General features: G+C 45.8%; 2 protein-coding genes across 2 annotated transcripts; one reads left to right on the top strand and one right to left on the bottom strand.

Annotated features, from left to right (window-relative positions):
* Window positions 1-2,020: 2,020 nt before the first annotated feature.
* On the bottom strand, window positions 2,021-13,845 carry SPRTN (SprT-like N-terminal domain). The gene is made up of 5 exons (XM_006902887.1): window positions 13,625-13,845; window positions 12,652-12,751; window positions 7,462-7,590; window positions 3,540-3,801; window positions 2,021-2,736 (listed from the first exon to the last, which is right to left on the bottom strand). Exons 1-5 carry the CDS (start codon window positions 13,843-13,845, stop codon window positions 2,021-2,023), a joined length of 1,428 nt encoding a protein of 475 aa, XP_006902949.1.
* Window positions 13,846-14,294: 449 nt separating this feature from the next.
* Window positions 14,295-16,442, top strand: EXOC8 (exocyst complex component 8). The gene has a single exon (XM_006902886.1). The coding sequence runs from the start codon at window positions 14,295-14,297 to the stop codon at window positions 16,440-16,442; it is 2,148 nt and encodes a 715-aa protein (XP_006902948.1).
* Window positions 16,443-16,805: the final 363 nt, after the last annotated feature.

Raw genomic sequence — 16,805 nt, 5'->3', positions numbered from 1 at the left:
GGCTATGCAGGAAAGTCAGTCATCAACATGGCATTTTTTTGGAAAGGCACATTAAGAATGTAACTTCTGAGAAATGCTGAGCTATTTTAATCAACATCAAAAGAAAACATCACTAATATAGGGCAAAGTGCTGTGTTCCCCGGTGTACCACTGCATGCCCCACCTGGACGTGCAGCATGGCTCTGTTCTCTTGGCCACTTCACCCCACAATCTACATCCTTATGTGCACAGCTTCTGTCCCTATTGATAAAGCTCGGCTCGGATGGCACACCTTTTCTGTTACTCCTTTGCAGTGGCCTCCCACCATTCCCTCCCTGGCAGCTCCTCAGGAAAACTTCCCCCAGTGGCCGGGTGTGCTCCCTAGCCCACTCCAGCCCCACAGTGCCCTGCAGGAAGGTGTTGGAACTGGTACCAAAATGCTAACAGTGAACAGCGTTAGCCTGGTCCCCAATTAGGACTCCATCTCGGGACATAGGCTGTCTTATGTATTCTGGAATCCTGGATCATTTGGCCAACTATGTCCTTAGAAATGTTTCCATGCATATCAGCTAGCATAGAGAACAGGATTCCTCTGTGTAACTGGAGACAGTCAACACAATAGACATTTTCCTTCAAGTTTATTAAATAGTTTTATTTCATATTTACATGCTAAAACTTGGGAACATCCAACCTGACACACTTCAAGTAAAAGATTGATAATTGTGCTGTTAGAAACATGTGGATAGCTGGGCCTTCCTGGGGGGATTGTAAACAGGCAGCGCTTATCATTCATTCACAGTAACTGAACATAAACAGCCCCAGCATAAATGAGTGTGTACAGCAACCAAACAGCCCAAGAGTGGTCTTTAGCAGCATCATTCATCGTCATGGCAATTATTTTAGTGTCCACTGATAATAGAACGAATGCATTCAGGCAGATGCATAAAAATACTTTAGAGCAATAAAAATACACTTTTACTAGTAAACAAGGAAGCTCAAAACCAGGCTACGCCACCCTGTGCCAAAAGGTCTGGGCAATGCCTGGGAAGAGGCACCAGTGAGAAGCCTTCATGTTAAGGGACATTCTGTACCCTGGGTGGTAAGCACTGTGTGACAGGTCAGCACAACGCGTGTGAGCTCTGTGCTCTTCACAGCACATCCAAGTTACAGCCAAACAAGAAACACATGAAGCTCTGCTAGAGGTAAAATGTACCTCTATGGCAGAAAACTGGTAAAAAATGAGTATTTTTAAAAAGAAGTCCTTTTTTAAAATACAAAAATAATAACTTTTAAAGACTTAATAATTGCTTCAGCCCATTTTCTACAGCCATATAAACTACAAAACGGTTACTTACCAGTTACTACTACTTCGTTTTAAACATCAAATATGCTAAAATTTTGAGAAAACAGCTAAATGCAATCAATCTAAGAGTTGGCTTAGAGACTTGCTAGCAGATAGAATCCAGAAATTTGCCTTATTCACTCTAAAATTGTAATGCCATCTTTCCAGGAGTGAAATAAAATTGCTAAAAACATTAAAATCTTTTTCTTGTTAAAACTTTGGAACAAAAACCTTAAACTTGAGTACTCTTAAAACTAGTATCTGTTACCTAGACTGTTCTTTGTCAGAATGAATGCCTAATACTCCGAAGATCAACATTAGTCTAGGAATGAATTTTATTAACAAAAATATTCACTTTAACCTAAATACCCAACAAGATTCCTTTATATTAATACGTTGAGAGATAGAAATAAGATCAACAGATTTAAATTATTTGGCGTATAAGGGAAAAAAATATGAACATCTAAAATTTGTATGTGAATGCACCCAGAAGGCCAGGCTGTAAATGCACTAAGGCAGGAGTGGAGAGAGCACCACCTGACACTTCACATGCGCACACACACCTTACATGGGGTCAGAAAAGTGTGCTGGCCCCTAAGCCCCCACTCATCTTGCATCAGAAGGTCCTGAAGGCTGAACAGCAGCATTCCTGAGGTCCCAGATGCTGGTTCGTGAGCCCCAGTTCTTCCATGTTGGTTTTCAGCTTTTGATTTCAATGATGTCCCCTTCGAGGCAGCGGTCCAAGTGCTCATTAATTTGAGACTCTAAAACCTCTTCCTGACAAACAGGACAGACAACCTTCCTGCTGTGCCTGAGTGGATTGCTGGGACCCTGAGCTGACGATGGAGGGTGTGGGCGACACTGGGGCTCAAGACCACCACTGTGCACTCGCTGCTTCTTAATAAAAAAGTGATCCAACACGCTCTTGTCTTCCAGTCTGGGTCGCTTACTTGTGAGCTTCTCACCAGATGCAGATACACCGTGAGACCTGGTCAGAGCTGCTGGCTCCGCTGCCTGCAGAAAACTCTCGAGGGGCCTCTTCACAGACACTGCTTGTCTCTGAGAACCAGGGGGGATCCAGTATTTGGGGAGGTCACTTGTGGGGGAGCCATTCACACTTCTGACAGCCTTCTGGTTGGCAACAGATACTCGTGGGAAGTAGCTGCTTAGAACATTTTGAGAACTGTTAGTGAGAACACTGGAAATGACAGGTTTTTTACTTGAGCCACTTTGTTCAAATTTCACCTCAATTTTAGAATTTTCTCTTAATGCATTTGCTGAATGGTCTTGCGCTTTATTAATGGTGCTGGAGGACATGGATTTCCTGGGTGGAAGTGCACTGCTCCTTTCTCCCAGAACATACCCTTTTCCGGTAAAAGGGATTACCCGCTGCTTCTCATCTTGACTCCGTTTATCTGCAAAAAAAGGAATTTTACTTGCTCAAAATTAGTATGTACAAAGAGAGGCAAGAAAAAACCTTTTATCTAGGTCAAGCATGATAGAGTTCAAAATATATACACAACCACAAAAAAATTGTTTTAAGACAGTATGAAAAACGAGTGTGTAACTTGGTTCATATAGTGTGAATACCCTAAAGCTTCAGAAGTTAATTATCAAAGATTAGGACAAAAGGCAAGATTCTGTGGTCTCATCACTTCCCACCACTTAGCTGAAGTGTCTCCAATGTGCACTCTAAACAGAGAGGGACCTAGACAGCAGTGTTTCCTTGCTATTCCAGCAGCCTCCCGAACCCGCCCGGTTCCCTCCCAGAAAGGCACTGCTCTGAGTGTTACAGGAAAGGAAGAAGTCCTGAAGATGAAGCTCTGCATAACCTTTCACATTCTTCTTCCAACAAAATACAGCCCCCAAGAGCAGAAGTTACTTAGCTAGGATGCAACGAATGGGAAGGGGTGGAGTGAAGGCTCATTCCGGGCATTGTTATGTATTTATTGTTTGCATTTTGGCAATCTTTTTGCCTTCTGTTTCCTCATGACTCTGTGAAAGTCAAGACAGGGGAAGACGCTTTCCTCAGACTATTAATGGGAAGCCTGTTGTACTTTTTGCTCATCTGAATACAGAACAAAGTGTATGTTCCTAGTGCATTTTATTACCATTGACGGACATGGGATCATGAGCTTTTTCTTAAGTCTACAAACCTTAAGCTTACTGTCTGCACTGCAGAACCCAGGCCAAGCCGGGGGAACACTCCCACAGGTACCTTTATTCTCTGCTGCCGCTGGGTGAGCACCTGCTCTGGTCTTTCCTTTGCCTTTTGAGTAGTTCTCTGGCTCCTTTATCTTCACATAGGTGCCCCCGCAGGTCCTCTGGTGCTCAGCCCACCAGTAGTCATGGGCAGAGGGAGCCCGGTTGATGGCACGCTTCACATAGCCATAGAAGGGCTTCTGGTACTGGCAGGGGCCGTTGCAGCGCCACCAGTGCCGGCGGTACTCATCTACCTCGTCATGGAACGTGTGGTACACCTAGGGACACCGACAGTGAAAGAGAAGGCCAACAACCAGCCTCCCTCCCCACGTTATGGATCATGTGATACACCTGGGGACACCAGCAGTGACAGCAGGCCAACAACTAGCTTCCATCCATTACAAATAGCCTTCACAAGAACTTTCTGGAAAATACATTTTGGAAAAGACTATATTTAACACCACAAGATAAACAACCCATTCACAAAATGGGCACAGTATATGGACAGACACTTCACCAAAAAAGACATTCAGATGGTGAACAAACACATAAAGAAATGTTCAAAATCCCTATCTCTAAGAGAGATGCAAATCAAAACAACTATGAGATACCACCTCACCCCAGTAAGAATTGCAAAACAACAGCAAATGCTGGCGAGGCTGTGGAGAAACTGGAACCGTTATTCACTGTTGGTGGGAGTGTAAAATGGTGCAACCACTACGGAAGGCTGTATGGTGCTTTCTCAAAAAGTTTGAAATAGAAATACCACTTGACCCAGCAATTCCACTACTGGGAATACACCCTAAAGAAACCATACCTGCCAGCCAAGCAGATATATGCACACCCATGTTTATTGTGGCGCTGTTCACAATAGCAAAGAGATGGAAACAACCCAAGTGCCCATTAAACGAATGGATGGAGCAGCTCTGGTATATTCACACAATGGAATACTGAAAAACAAGGAACTCATGAAGTATACAAATTGGTGACCCTGGAGGACATTATGCTGAGTGAAATATCTCAATTATAAAAGGACAAATACTGCATAGTGCCACTATTATAAAAGAGGACTGATATCGGGGTTGGAAGGAATCTAAGAAGAACGGGATTATAAATAATGTACATTGCCTTGAAACAGATGAGGGAAAGAACTGTCTAAAAAGAATGTATGATTAAACATTATGTGCATGACATCTGTACAGAAAAAGAGCTGCATTAGTAAAGTGGACTGGGGTGGGGGGTTGGGAATTGTACAGCAATGAAATAATTTTTTTTCAAAGAGAAAGCAAAAGGGGGGGCTGGGCAGGGAGGAAAATGCGCAACAATGAATGAATGGAAATCCAAGTTCTCTATAAACTTTCATTAAAATCTCAAAAAGAAAAAACAAAAGCCTATATTTAGCTACGTCTTTTCAAAAGTTCACGTTAATGGGAAACAGTTTTTCAACACTTCCTGAACTATGCAAAGATAGAAAATGGGAGAGCAGAAGGGAGGGAAAAAAATCAAAACAAAACCTTAAATAAAGCTAAATACCTCAAAAGGTAAAATGGTAAATGGATAAAGATGAGGCCCTATAACACCCTACAGGCATTACTCCTGCTGCTAAACAGGAGTGTTTTCCACCCAGAACAACAGAATCAGCTCCTCCGAATGCCTGAACCTCACACTTCTGCATTCTCACAGCTCCTTGCTTACGTCTTCAGCACAAGCAAAGGTTACCAGTTCTCTCTTACAGTGTTTCTGTACTAGACTGTAAAGCTCTGCGTTGTCCAGCATTCCCATCTTTGCATCCCTGTGGTGAAGGTAATGCTTGGCCATTGCTGACCAGGTCATTCTCTGCTCAATCCTGGAGCAGGATCCCTCGCTTTATCTAACCATCTTACTCAGAAACTAAGCAGAAAATAGAGTTTTTCTGAATGCAAAGCGAGGTAAGCTCCTCCGTTTGGGAGGATGAGGACAACAGAGCATCAGTTAAAAATAACTCCTCCTGAAGGACTTGACTTTCTCTTCTGTCGGAGGAACATTATTAGATAAAGATAAATAATGTTTTATGTATTGTTGTTTACCATCAAGTCAGAACCGACTGATAGCAGACCCTTCAGCAGGTTTTCATAGACAGGATTCACATGGGAGGAGATTGCCTATCCTTCTCAGAGGTCCACCCTATGGAGACCTTTCTTTAACAGCTATTTAACTATTCTGTAAATTCCCTTTGTGGAAAAGAATTTTAAGCTTTTTAAACAGATAAATTCCACACTAACTACTACCATAAGAAAAAAAATTAACTCTATTACTCAGCAAGCATGCAAGTAGTTAAGTGTTAGATGGGGGAGTAGAGGGAGGGAGAGAGAGACAGACACCGACACAGACACACAGACACACACAAGAACAAAGGTTCTTGACAGAAGTGAAATACTCTGCTACATTGCTTGGATTCATCTCTTACAAATTCACTAACACAAAAGGCAGGGAATCTGGTGTCTCTAACTTCTACTGTAAAATTTAAAGCCTGGGAATGAGAGTGGCCATGCAGTCAGTAAAAGAGGGCTGCTCTGCAGTATGAACCCAGACCCGCTGGAGTCACTAGAGTTGTGTGTCCCATGTAAAAGCCAGCTGTGCTCATCTTGTGAGACCTCCTGAATAAAAACACATGGACACCCAAGTATAAGAATATCTTATGATCCACCAGTTTGCTAAGGAGCATGTAAATTCTAAAGAGGAACCATAAATTGTTTTGTTTAAATCCCAGCAACTCCTTCAATCTCTTGCTAGCCCATTTTAAGTCTATTTTCAATGCCAGCCACTTCTGTTCAAATAATTAAATCCAATCATCAAAGGAGCTCTCAAAAAACCTTAAAACTACAGCAGGGAAGCATACAGTGGGTAATATGAGTGTGAGCATGTTGCATCATATCAGCCATTACTCCTTTTAAAGATAGGGAATGCTGTTAATACTTGGGAATTAATATTGTCCCACTCAGGATTTCTTAAGCTCCTCTAAGGGCACTTTGTTATTCATTGTAGTGCAAAAAAAAAAAGGTAGGTAAGAGCCAACCTGTCTTCAGAGGCATGGAAGTAGAATAAAATAATGCAAAAGGTTAACTACAGGCTGAAGAGATCCAAATGAAGAGGAAGGGACACAGCTGTGACATAAAAGTTCTTGGAGACAGCAAGTTCAATGGCAAGAGACTGGGTGGAGTAATAAGGAACAGGGAGATAATTTTACAAATGACCTTAACGCAATAGTGACAAGAACTACTCTTTTATTGTTGCTCTCAAAAAAGTCACTGCCATCAAGTTGCATTGACTCATAGCTGCCTCTCCCTGTAAATTGCATGGAGATCTGCTGCTGAATGCTGATCATCAGAGCGCTGCCTCTTCATTAGCGCAGCCCCTGACCCATTAGGCCACCAATTCCCAATGATCAAAATGTAAGCTTTGATAAAGTACTTTGCAAATGTGTTCTCCTTTCTCACAAGGATGCAGTAATAGATGTTATAAATGACATGGTAGTAAAATGAGGCAGAGAAGCGTTAAGTGGTTACACAGACAACAGTGCAGGGAGCCAGGATTTGAATCCAGTGAGCTTGACTCTCATACTCTGTTCAACACCAAACGACACAGCTTTCCAGGACAGCATGCAGAAATGGTTTATTCTTACTTTCCTAGCAAGTGTATACCAAAGACTCTGGTGAAGACTGACAGGAAATAGTGGGATGTAAGACAGACTGAAGGACACGAAGACAAGGACACCAAACCAGCAGACTGTTTCCTGCTCTGCTCCGTTCCCTGTGGTCCTAACACAAGACAAGCAGCTTCTGGGGTGCCAATCCAATGCCTGAAATCTTCTAAGTTAATATTTACTTCTACTCAGCCTCTCACTTTTCAGTATGCCTAGGAGTTACTGAGCATACATGTATCACTGTGGCTGTACATACTGTGATATTGGCTCCAGTCAGGCGATTGATGCGATGCATGTGTTTACAGAACTCTGGACCATGTCCTTCCCGGTCTTTGTCATTATTTGTGACAAACAAATAAGCATGTATCATCTCATGCAAGAGGGTCTGAAAAAGAAAAACACTCTGTTATGGCAGGTCTGACAATGAGCATGCCCAAGAAATATACTGGGACTTCCCCTGGAGCACCCCCACCTCTACCTGCAGTGGGTCCATCCTGCCCCCTTAAACAGAGCAGCTCCATCCTGTTCTCCGTCCCCAACAACACCCTGTCCTCCCCACCACAACCCTTGTACTGAGCCTCCACTACCCTGTCTTCTCTCCCACCACCCCATCTTCTCCCTCATCACTTTATCCTCAACCCAGAGTGGCCCTAGCCTATACCACGTCCTCTCCCCAGAGTAGTTCCATCCTGCCCCCTATCCCCTCCTCTACCTGGAGCAGTAAATATACATTCTGGTCCACAGGTCATGAGCTATCCTTTCAGAAAAATTACATAGCACACTGTCACAAAACATTACATATAGTAGCCCAAATATATCATAGATTAAGAATGCCTTGTTCTCATCGACAACCTGCCTTATGCAGATGACACAACCTTGTTTGCTGAAGGACCTACCTGAAGCACTTGCTGTAGAAGATCAAAGACAATAAGCCTTCAATATGGATTACATCTCAACATTAAGAAAACAAAAATCCTAACCAGTGGGCCAGTAGGCAACATACCCATAGACAGAGCAAGACTGAAGTTGTCAATTATTTCATCTTAACTTGGACCGGCAATCAACGCCCACAGAAATTATTAAGATGTGTTGCATTGGGAAAATCAGCTGTCAGAGATCTCTCCCAATGTTCTCAAGAGTAAGGATGTCAATTTAAAGACTGTAGGTTGCCTGATTGAAGCCATAGTATTTTCAATTGCTTTCTATGCGTTTAAAAGTTGGACAATGAATAAAGATGATTGAGGAATTCAATGCTTTTGAACTGTAATGTTGGTGAAAAATACACAATATCCCATGAACTGCCATAAGGACAAACAAGTCTGTCTTGGACAAAGTGCCACCAGGCTGTTCCTTAAAGGCAAAGACAGTGAAACTTCATGTCCGATACTTTGGGTATGTTATCAGGAGGGGCCAGTCATTAGAAAAAGGCATCCTGATGGGGAAGGTGGAGGTTCAGAGAAAGATATGAAGATCCTCAGCAAGATGGATTGACACAGTAACTGAAGAAAAAGAGAATGATGCAGGATAAGGTATGGATCTGTTGTTCACAGGGTCTCTATGAGTAGCAGTTGACTTGAGGGCACATAAAAAACACCACAAAATCAACAAAAATTACCAACCACTCAACTTTTAAATGGATAATGGTTATGGGCAGTTCAAAGAAAAAGAAATGACTCAAGAAAACATGAGCAATGTTCAATATAATGTAAAAAAAAGAGAAATACACAATAACACTATACTCAAATACGTCAATTTTGACAGTAACTCTACAGGGAAATAAACATTCCCATACTGTTAGTTAGAAATGGTGCAACCAATATGGAAGAGAACTGGTAACAACAGCAACCAAGTTAAAAACAGATCAGCGCTCTGACCCAAGGATAGCTATCCTGTGCTTGGCTGCACAAAGTCCATGTCTTCATTCTGGCCTTTTTATAAGGGCAAAGGACCGTGTGGAACCAGTGGTTTACAACAGGGAACTGATTGAATGTTCTAGTGTGGAGTCACATAAATGAATTCTACGCATAAAAAGAAATTTTTAAAAAATGCTATAAAATGATTTGGAGACAGAATGGACCATTTTAATGAAAAGATTATTGAGTATGTTGCCATGTTATTAGGCAACAATGCGTCAGAACCAACACAGTGAGTGAGTACAGGAAGAGTGTATTAATTTTGTGAAACTGGGAAGGAGAGTTAAGAGTGGACATAAATATTTGCAACAAACAATAAGAAATTAATAATAACAGAAGGAGTGCTAGTGGCCTAATGAGTAAGAAATTGCACTGCCAACCCAAAGGCAGGCAGTTGAATCCACCAGCTGCTTCAATGGAGAAAGACAGGCAGTTTCTTCCTGTGAGATTTACAGCTACTGTAAAACCTGCTGGAGGGTCAGCTGTGAGTAAGGACGGCCTTGATGGCACGCAATACAATAACAACTGTTCTCTGTGAAGGTAGAATACACAACAGAGAGATCAGAGTAGGAACAAGGTTCTCTAAATTTCTTTAGTTCTGTGATCTTGGATTGGGTAAATCCTAAAATAAAGAAAAACTCTACTCCTAATTACTCTGGGTACTACAGGAAGGATTCGAAGCTTTATGAGCAAAAATAATAAGAGCAATAACAACTGGTGGTCTATAATTTGTTCTTAAAACATAGGTGTGCCCTAAGTGTTTGGGTTTTGGTTACATCTGAAAAGCATTCCTAATCATGTCCCTTACTTGCTTTTATTACAAATCTGAATACATGCACAGGCACACCTGCACACGCCTACAGATACATAGGCCTCCACAAAGCCCCAACACATGTTTTCCTGGGGGTCTTTGCACATTTCCTTACGTATGCCAGAACAATTCCTAACAAGTCCCTTCTCCATGCACATTTCATATGCCAATATATGTAGCCAAGCTATATATATTCTTTCACCATCATTTAGTGTTTCCATATTTATCTTATTTTTTAATTGTTGTGTCCTGTTGAATGGGATCTGACTAGCACAGGAGGAGACAGCCCCTCCTTCTCTAGGGGAGCATCTAATTCAAACTGAACCTTCAGGATTGCAGTGCAGATTTGGGCCACTAGGCCACCAGAGCTCCCTTTGTTTCTGTATTTTTTAAGGTAATTTTTATCAGAAAAACTAGGCTGACAGTAATGAATTTTAGTTTTATAAAATTATGCTGAACCTAGGGCTAAAACCAAGGACTAAACTTCATTAAAGAAAATGCTAAGAACAACACTAGAAGTCCTAATCCACAACATAAACAGTCTTCCAAGTATCCTGAAAAATCTACAACCTGGAGAAGATAAAGTAGATGAATGGGATCTCCTAAGAATCAAATCCATATGCACATCCAAAAACTTCTCCGACAGGGTAAAAAGGGAAGCCACAGACTGGGAAGTGTTTGGTAATGACATATCAGATAAGGAACTTATATCCACAATTTACAAAATACTTGAGCACCACAACAAGATAAAGGTAAATAATCCAATAGAAAAATGGGCACCGAATCCACCAGATGCTCTGCTGGAGAAGGAGGGGCAATCTTCTCCTGTACCAGTCAGATCTGATTTGATGGTACACACACAAAAAAAATTAATAAAAAATAAAAAAAAAGAATTGGAATAAAAAAAAATGGGCACAAGATATGAACAGAAACTTCACTGAAGAAGACATTCAGATGGCTAATAAGCACATGAAGAAATGTTCAAAATCCCTAGCTCTAAGAGAGATGTAAATTAAAACAACTATGAGATACTATCTCACCCCAGTCAGAATAGCAAAATTTAACAGAACAGCAAGCAACAAATGCTGGGGAGGTTGTGGAGAAACTGGAACCCTTATTCACTGTTGGTGGGAGTGTAAAATAGTGAAACCACTGTGGAAGGCGGTATGGCGCTTTCTCAAAGAGTTGCAAATAGAGATACCATTTGACCCAGCAATTCCACTACTGGGACTATACCCCAAAAAGACCATAACTGACATCCAAGAAGATATATGTGTACCCATGTTTATTGCGGCTTTGTTTACAATAGCAAAGGGTTGGAAAAAACACAAGTGTCCATCAACAAACAAATGGATAGAGAAGCTGTAGTATATTCACACAACAGAATACTATGCTGCATTGAAAAACAAGGAACTCATGCAATATTATTCAAAATGGGTGACTCTGGAGGATGCTGAGTTAAGTATCTCAGTCACAAAAGGACAAATACTGCATGGTGCCACTGTTGTAAAACAGGACTGACCTTGGGTTGGCGGAGACTGAGAAAGATGGGTTCAATAATATATACTGCACTGAAACAGATGAGGGAGAAAACTGTTTAAAAGGGATATGCATTAGGTATTTTTGTCATGATTAGGTACTTTTGTCATGACAGGAGTCTAGAGCAAAGGCTACATGGTGGAGTGGACCTGGGGGAGGGTTTGTAAAACAATGAAAGAATTTTTCTTTTACTTGTTCCAAGAGGGTAGAGTACTAGGGGGAAGGGTTGGGACGGGAGAAAAGGGCAACAATAAATGAATGGAAATCCAAAGTCTCTGTAAATTTTTACTGAAATTAATAATAAATGTAAATAAATGAAAAAATTATGCTGAACAGGAAAATAAGAGAGCCAAACATTTTCACTTGTAATTAAGAAAATACTCCTTTTAAAATTATCAACTATCTCAAACCTAATTTTTCAAACAACTGCTACATACAAGACTCACATCACAAATACTATTTACATTCCCAGTTTCTCAACAAACTAAAGTTATAATAAGTAACTATTCTGAAAACAACTTAAATCAAAACCCATCATTTCTTAGACTGTAAAAGGAGGAAAGAATTTAGGTCCTTTCTTTTCGGCTCAATAAACACACCTTGAAAATGGTACACTGCCACCATTGGTACAATGGCATACTGGACATTTTAGCTTTTATTAATATTTTATCAACACTGAGCAAACAAACTTCTATTTCTCATTATCTTTCATCTAAGGAGCACTATCGAGGTAGTAAGTTAGATGTTGCACTGGGGTTCAAATTCCAAAGCAGTCTACTACTCTATGCGCTGGCATATATATATAAGTAGAACCCTCCCAAAGGAGGTTCACTCTGGATTGAAATCAACTACAACCTAATGGGGTTTGGTTTTGATTCTATATCCGGCAATAAAACAACTACTCCTGGTTCTAAAAATGCCATAAATTCCAGGTCTGAAAGGTGCTCTCAAACTGCTCTCAGCTCAGTCAGGAGCCCTGGAGGACAAGAGGAAGTGAGAGAGAAGGGAATCAACATTTGCATGGGAGTCTTGGAACCAAAATTAGGCACTGCTTCTACTTTTAACTGCCTCGCAGTTAAAACTGTACAGAACATCGTGGTTTAGAAAAAAAGCATACAGTCTAATTAATAGAAATCTAAACCAATGGTAAAATCGCTTAAAATGAGGTTTGTACAAAGCATACCTCTACAAGATCCTTTCTCGGTCTCAACTTTAAAAGCGGTTCACTGAGTCGGATGGAACACATCCCACCTCTCCCTTCATAGCTGCATATTCCAGCACACCTGTAAAACAGCCACCACAAAAAAAAAAAAAAAAAAGAGGTGGTATTGACCAGGTACAGCACAGAGGAATCAGCAAACACTCAGACGCTTTGAGGCAGTTCACTCCAAAAGAATGTTGGCAGGTGGTTTTCCTGAAGGTACACCCTTAGTTAAGAGGTTCATGCCTTCCTGCTCACACAGGCAAGCAGGGGCCCCTTCCCTGGGACCTACAATTCATCTGTAGTGGTAATGGGCAGACCCAGGCTCCGCAGCACATCTCCGTGATAAAAGACAGCTTCTCCAAAGGAGACTGAACTTGAACACAATGTACCTCCTCTTCCTTCTGCAGGCTGTTATAGATTAATTGTTGCAACCAAGCAACTCCAGTTGTATCCTATCCTTGCTGACTCCATGTTTGGGAGGAGATTATCATTTCAAAAGTGGATTTCACACACGTAGAGGTGTAGAAATGGAATTCTTTCCCAATCATCGTCAGAAGTGAATACAGGAATCTGGGCTTCCCAGGCACTGGGGTGCATGGTGTGTCTGGGGTGCAAACGCAAACAGCAAGGAGTGACACCAAATCCTAACATACTAAGCGGTGGCATCTTAACGACCAGCAAATCGTTTTTTCGGTAGTTTTTCTCAGAGGCAAACTCTAGTACTCCTTCTTCCTGAGTGCCCAAAACACTGAAACTGAAAAATGTGCTCTAAGCGGCCGCCAGGGCGGCTTTCCTAGACCAGGAGCGCACGGTCATCGGTGGTGACCTCCGATGGCCGTTGGGAGTTCCCGCCGCTGCACCCCCAGCAAAGCCGCGCGCTCCCCACTATAGAACCAGCCTGAGGAACGAAAGGCTCGTTCGTCCGACGGGGGCGGGGTACCCCGCCACTCACAGGGTCATGCGCATGCTCCACTTGACCTCCACTGCCTCCAGCCGGCCCCAGAAGAAGCGGTCGTTGAACTGTAAGAATAGGGCCTGTAGGTCCGGCGTGGGGTCCACCAGCTCCCAGGATGCGTCCACCAGCGACAGCGGCTCCTGGGCGCGCTCTCGCCGCGCGGCCTGCAGGTCCCACTCCTCCTGCAGCTGTAGTGCCAACATCAGGTCGGCGTCCATGGCTACAGCCCGGCCACTCGCTGCCGGCCCCGTTCCTAGCGGGCAACCCCGGTTTCTGAGACGCTGAAAACAGGCCCCCAAGCGAGACCTGGCGTCGCGCGCGCAAAATGCCGGGATCGAGATGCAGGGGCTGGGGCGGCAGAGAAGGTAAGACCTCAACCCTCGAAGCCGACGCCGCCCTCAGACTCCGCCCGCGACTTCAAACCATAACGTCACCGCGCGACTCTACGCACAAACTGTGCGTCGGCCTCCGCCCTCGCGCACTTCCGCGAAAGCTACCAAAGCGCATGCGCATCAAGTGCAGCGTGCTGTCACGCAGACGTACTGCGTTGCACAGGCGTCACTCGGGTCCGCACGCAGGCGCACTATCCACCGCTCAGTCCCGCTTCCTCAGTCTGGAGGTGGGTGCTGGCGGCGACAGTGACAGCCGCCGCTCACGGTGGACGGAAATGTCGGACAGCGGGGCGAGCCGTCTGCGGAGGCAGCTAGAGTCACCTGGCTTCGAGGCGCAGCTGTACGTGAAGCAGCTCTCACAGCAGTCCGATGGCGACCGCGACCTCCAGGAGCACCGGCAGCGCATCCAGGCGCTGGCGGAGGAGACGGCGCAGAACCTCAAGCGCAACGTGTACCTGAACTACAGGCAGTTTATCGAGACGGCGCGCGAGATCTCCTACCTGGAGAGCGAGATGTACCAGGTGAGCCACCTGCTCACCGAGCAGAAGAGCAGCCTGGAGAGCATCCCGCTGGCCCTGCTGCCGGCCGCCGGGCCCGTGGCCTCCGCCGGCGACGAGTCCGGCCCGGGGGCCCGGGATGCGCTGCGCGCGCAGGCTGGTCTTCTGCCGGGCGCTGGGGGGCGCGAGGGCGCGGGTGCAGGTGCAGGCGAAGAGGGCAAGCAGCGCACGCTGACCACGCTGCTGGAGAAGGTGGAGGGCTGCCGGCACCTTTTGGAGACGCCGGGCCAGTACCTGGTGTACAACGGGGACCTCGTTGAGTACGAGGCGGATCACATGGCGCAGCTGCAGCGCGTGCACGGCTTCCTCATGAATGACTGCCTGCTAGTGGCCACTTGGCTGCCGCAGCGCCGGGGCATGTACCGCTACAACGCCCTGTACCCACTGGACGGCCTGGCCGTGGTCAACGTCAAAGACAACCCGCCCATGAAGGACATGTTCAAGCTGCTCATGTTCCCTGAGAGCCGCATCTTCCAGGCAGAGAATGCCAAGATCAAGCGGGAGTGGCTAGAGGTGCTGGAGGACACAAAGAGGGCGCTGAGCGAGAAGCGGCGGCGGGAGCAGGAGGAGGCCGCGGCCCCTCGGGCACCGCCCCCCGCGCCGGCCAAGGCCGCCAATCCCTTCGAGGATGAGGAAGAGGAGGAACCAGCTGCGCCCGAGGCGGAGGAGGAGAAAGTGGATTTGTCTCCAGAGTGGATCCAGGAGTTGCCTGAGGACCTGGACGTGTGCATCGCGCAGAGGGACTTCGAGGGTGCCGTGGATCTGTTGGACAAACTGGACCTCTACCTGCAGCACAAGGCGCGCCCCCAGCCGGTGAAGGAGCTGAGGGCCAAGGTGGACGAACGCGTGCGCCAGCTGACCGACGTGCTCGTCTTCGAGCTGTCCCCCGACCGCTCTCTGCGGGGCGGCCCCAAGGCCACTCGCCGCGCGGTGTCCCAGCTGATCCGACTGGGCCAGGGCACCAAGGCTTGCGAGCTGTTCCTGCGTAACCGGGCAGCCGCGGTGCAGACGGCAATCAGGCAGCTGCGCATCGAGGGCGCTACGCTGCTCTACATCCACAAACTGTGCCACGTCTTCTTCACCAGCCTGCTGGAGACGGCGCGCGAGTTCGAGACCGACTTCGCCGGCACCGACAGCGGCTGCTACTCGGCCTTCATGGTCTGGGCCCGCGCAGCCATGGGCGTGTTCGTGGACGCCTTCAGCAAGCAGGTGTTCCGCAGCAAGGAGAGCCTGTCCACAGCCGCCGAGTGCGTCAAGGTGGCCCAGGAGCACTGCCGGCAGCTGGGCGACATCGGGATGGACCTTACCTTCGTCATCCAGGCGCTGCTGGTCAAAGACATCCAAGGCGCCCTGCACAGCTACAAGGATATCATCATAGAGGCCACCAAGCACCGCAACTCGGAGGAGATGTGGCGGCGCATGAACCTGATGACGCCCGAGGCGCTGAGCCGGCTCCGCGAGGAGATGCGGGCCTGCGGGGTGGGCAGCTTCGAGCAGTACACAGGGGACGACTGCTGGGTGAACCTGAGCTATACCGTGGTTGCCTTCACCAAGCAGACCATGGGTTTCCTGGACGAGGCGCTCAAGCTGTATTTCCCTGAGCTGCACATGGTCCTGCTCGAGAGCCTGCTGGAGATCATCCTAGTGGCCGTCCAGCACGTGGACTACAGCCTGCGCTGCGAGCAGGACCCTGAGAAGAAGGCCTTCATCAGACACAACGCCACTTTTCTCTACGAGACCGTGCTCCCTGTGGTGGAGAAGCGGTTTGAGGAGGGTGTGGGGAAGCCAGCCAAGCAGTTGCAGGACCTGAGGCACGTGTCCAGGCTGCTGCGCGTCAACCCTGAGAGCACCACTTCCGTGGTCTGAGCAGCGGCGCAGCCGGCCTGCAGGTTGGTTAGGTTTCCGTCGGTTCCCCTCGCATCCTTAGCACAGCTGCTATCACAAGATGCTTCTCAGACAAATGGCAGATCGAAAGGAGAAAGAGGAGCTAACAAACTAAGCTCAAAACAATGATTAAAGTGCATACTTTCCTTTTAAATTATGCTCATTCTCCAGCGAGTCTGTGGTTACATTCTGGTATTTCACCTCACCCTTTGAGTCAAAACATCCTTTCTCACAGTGTGTCTTCTTTAAAGAGATAATGGAAAAACTTTCCTAGTACCCTAACAGGTTAGATACCTTGACCCATGTAAAGGGCACACCTGTAAAACACCAGGCCTTCTAAGGGGA

This window comes from Elephantulus edwardii, unplaced genomic scaffold, assembly GCF_000299155.1.
Source record: "Elephantulus edwardii isolate Elephantulus edwardi_28Jun2011 unplaced genomic scaffold, EleEdw1.0 scaffold00466, whole genome shotgun sequence".
Classification (NCBI taxonomy): domain Eukaryota; kingdom Metazoa; phylum Chordata; class Mammalia; order Macroscelidea; family Macroscelididae; genus Elephantulus; species Elephantulus edwardii.
The sequence above is the reverse complement of the archived record's forward strand: the minus strand, read 5'-3'. Positions and strand labels throughout refer to the sequence as shown.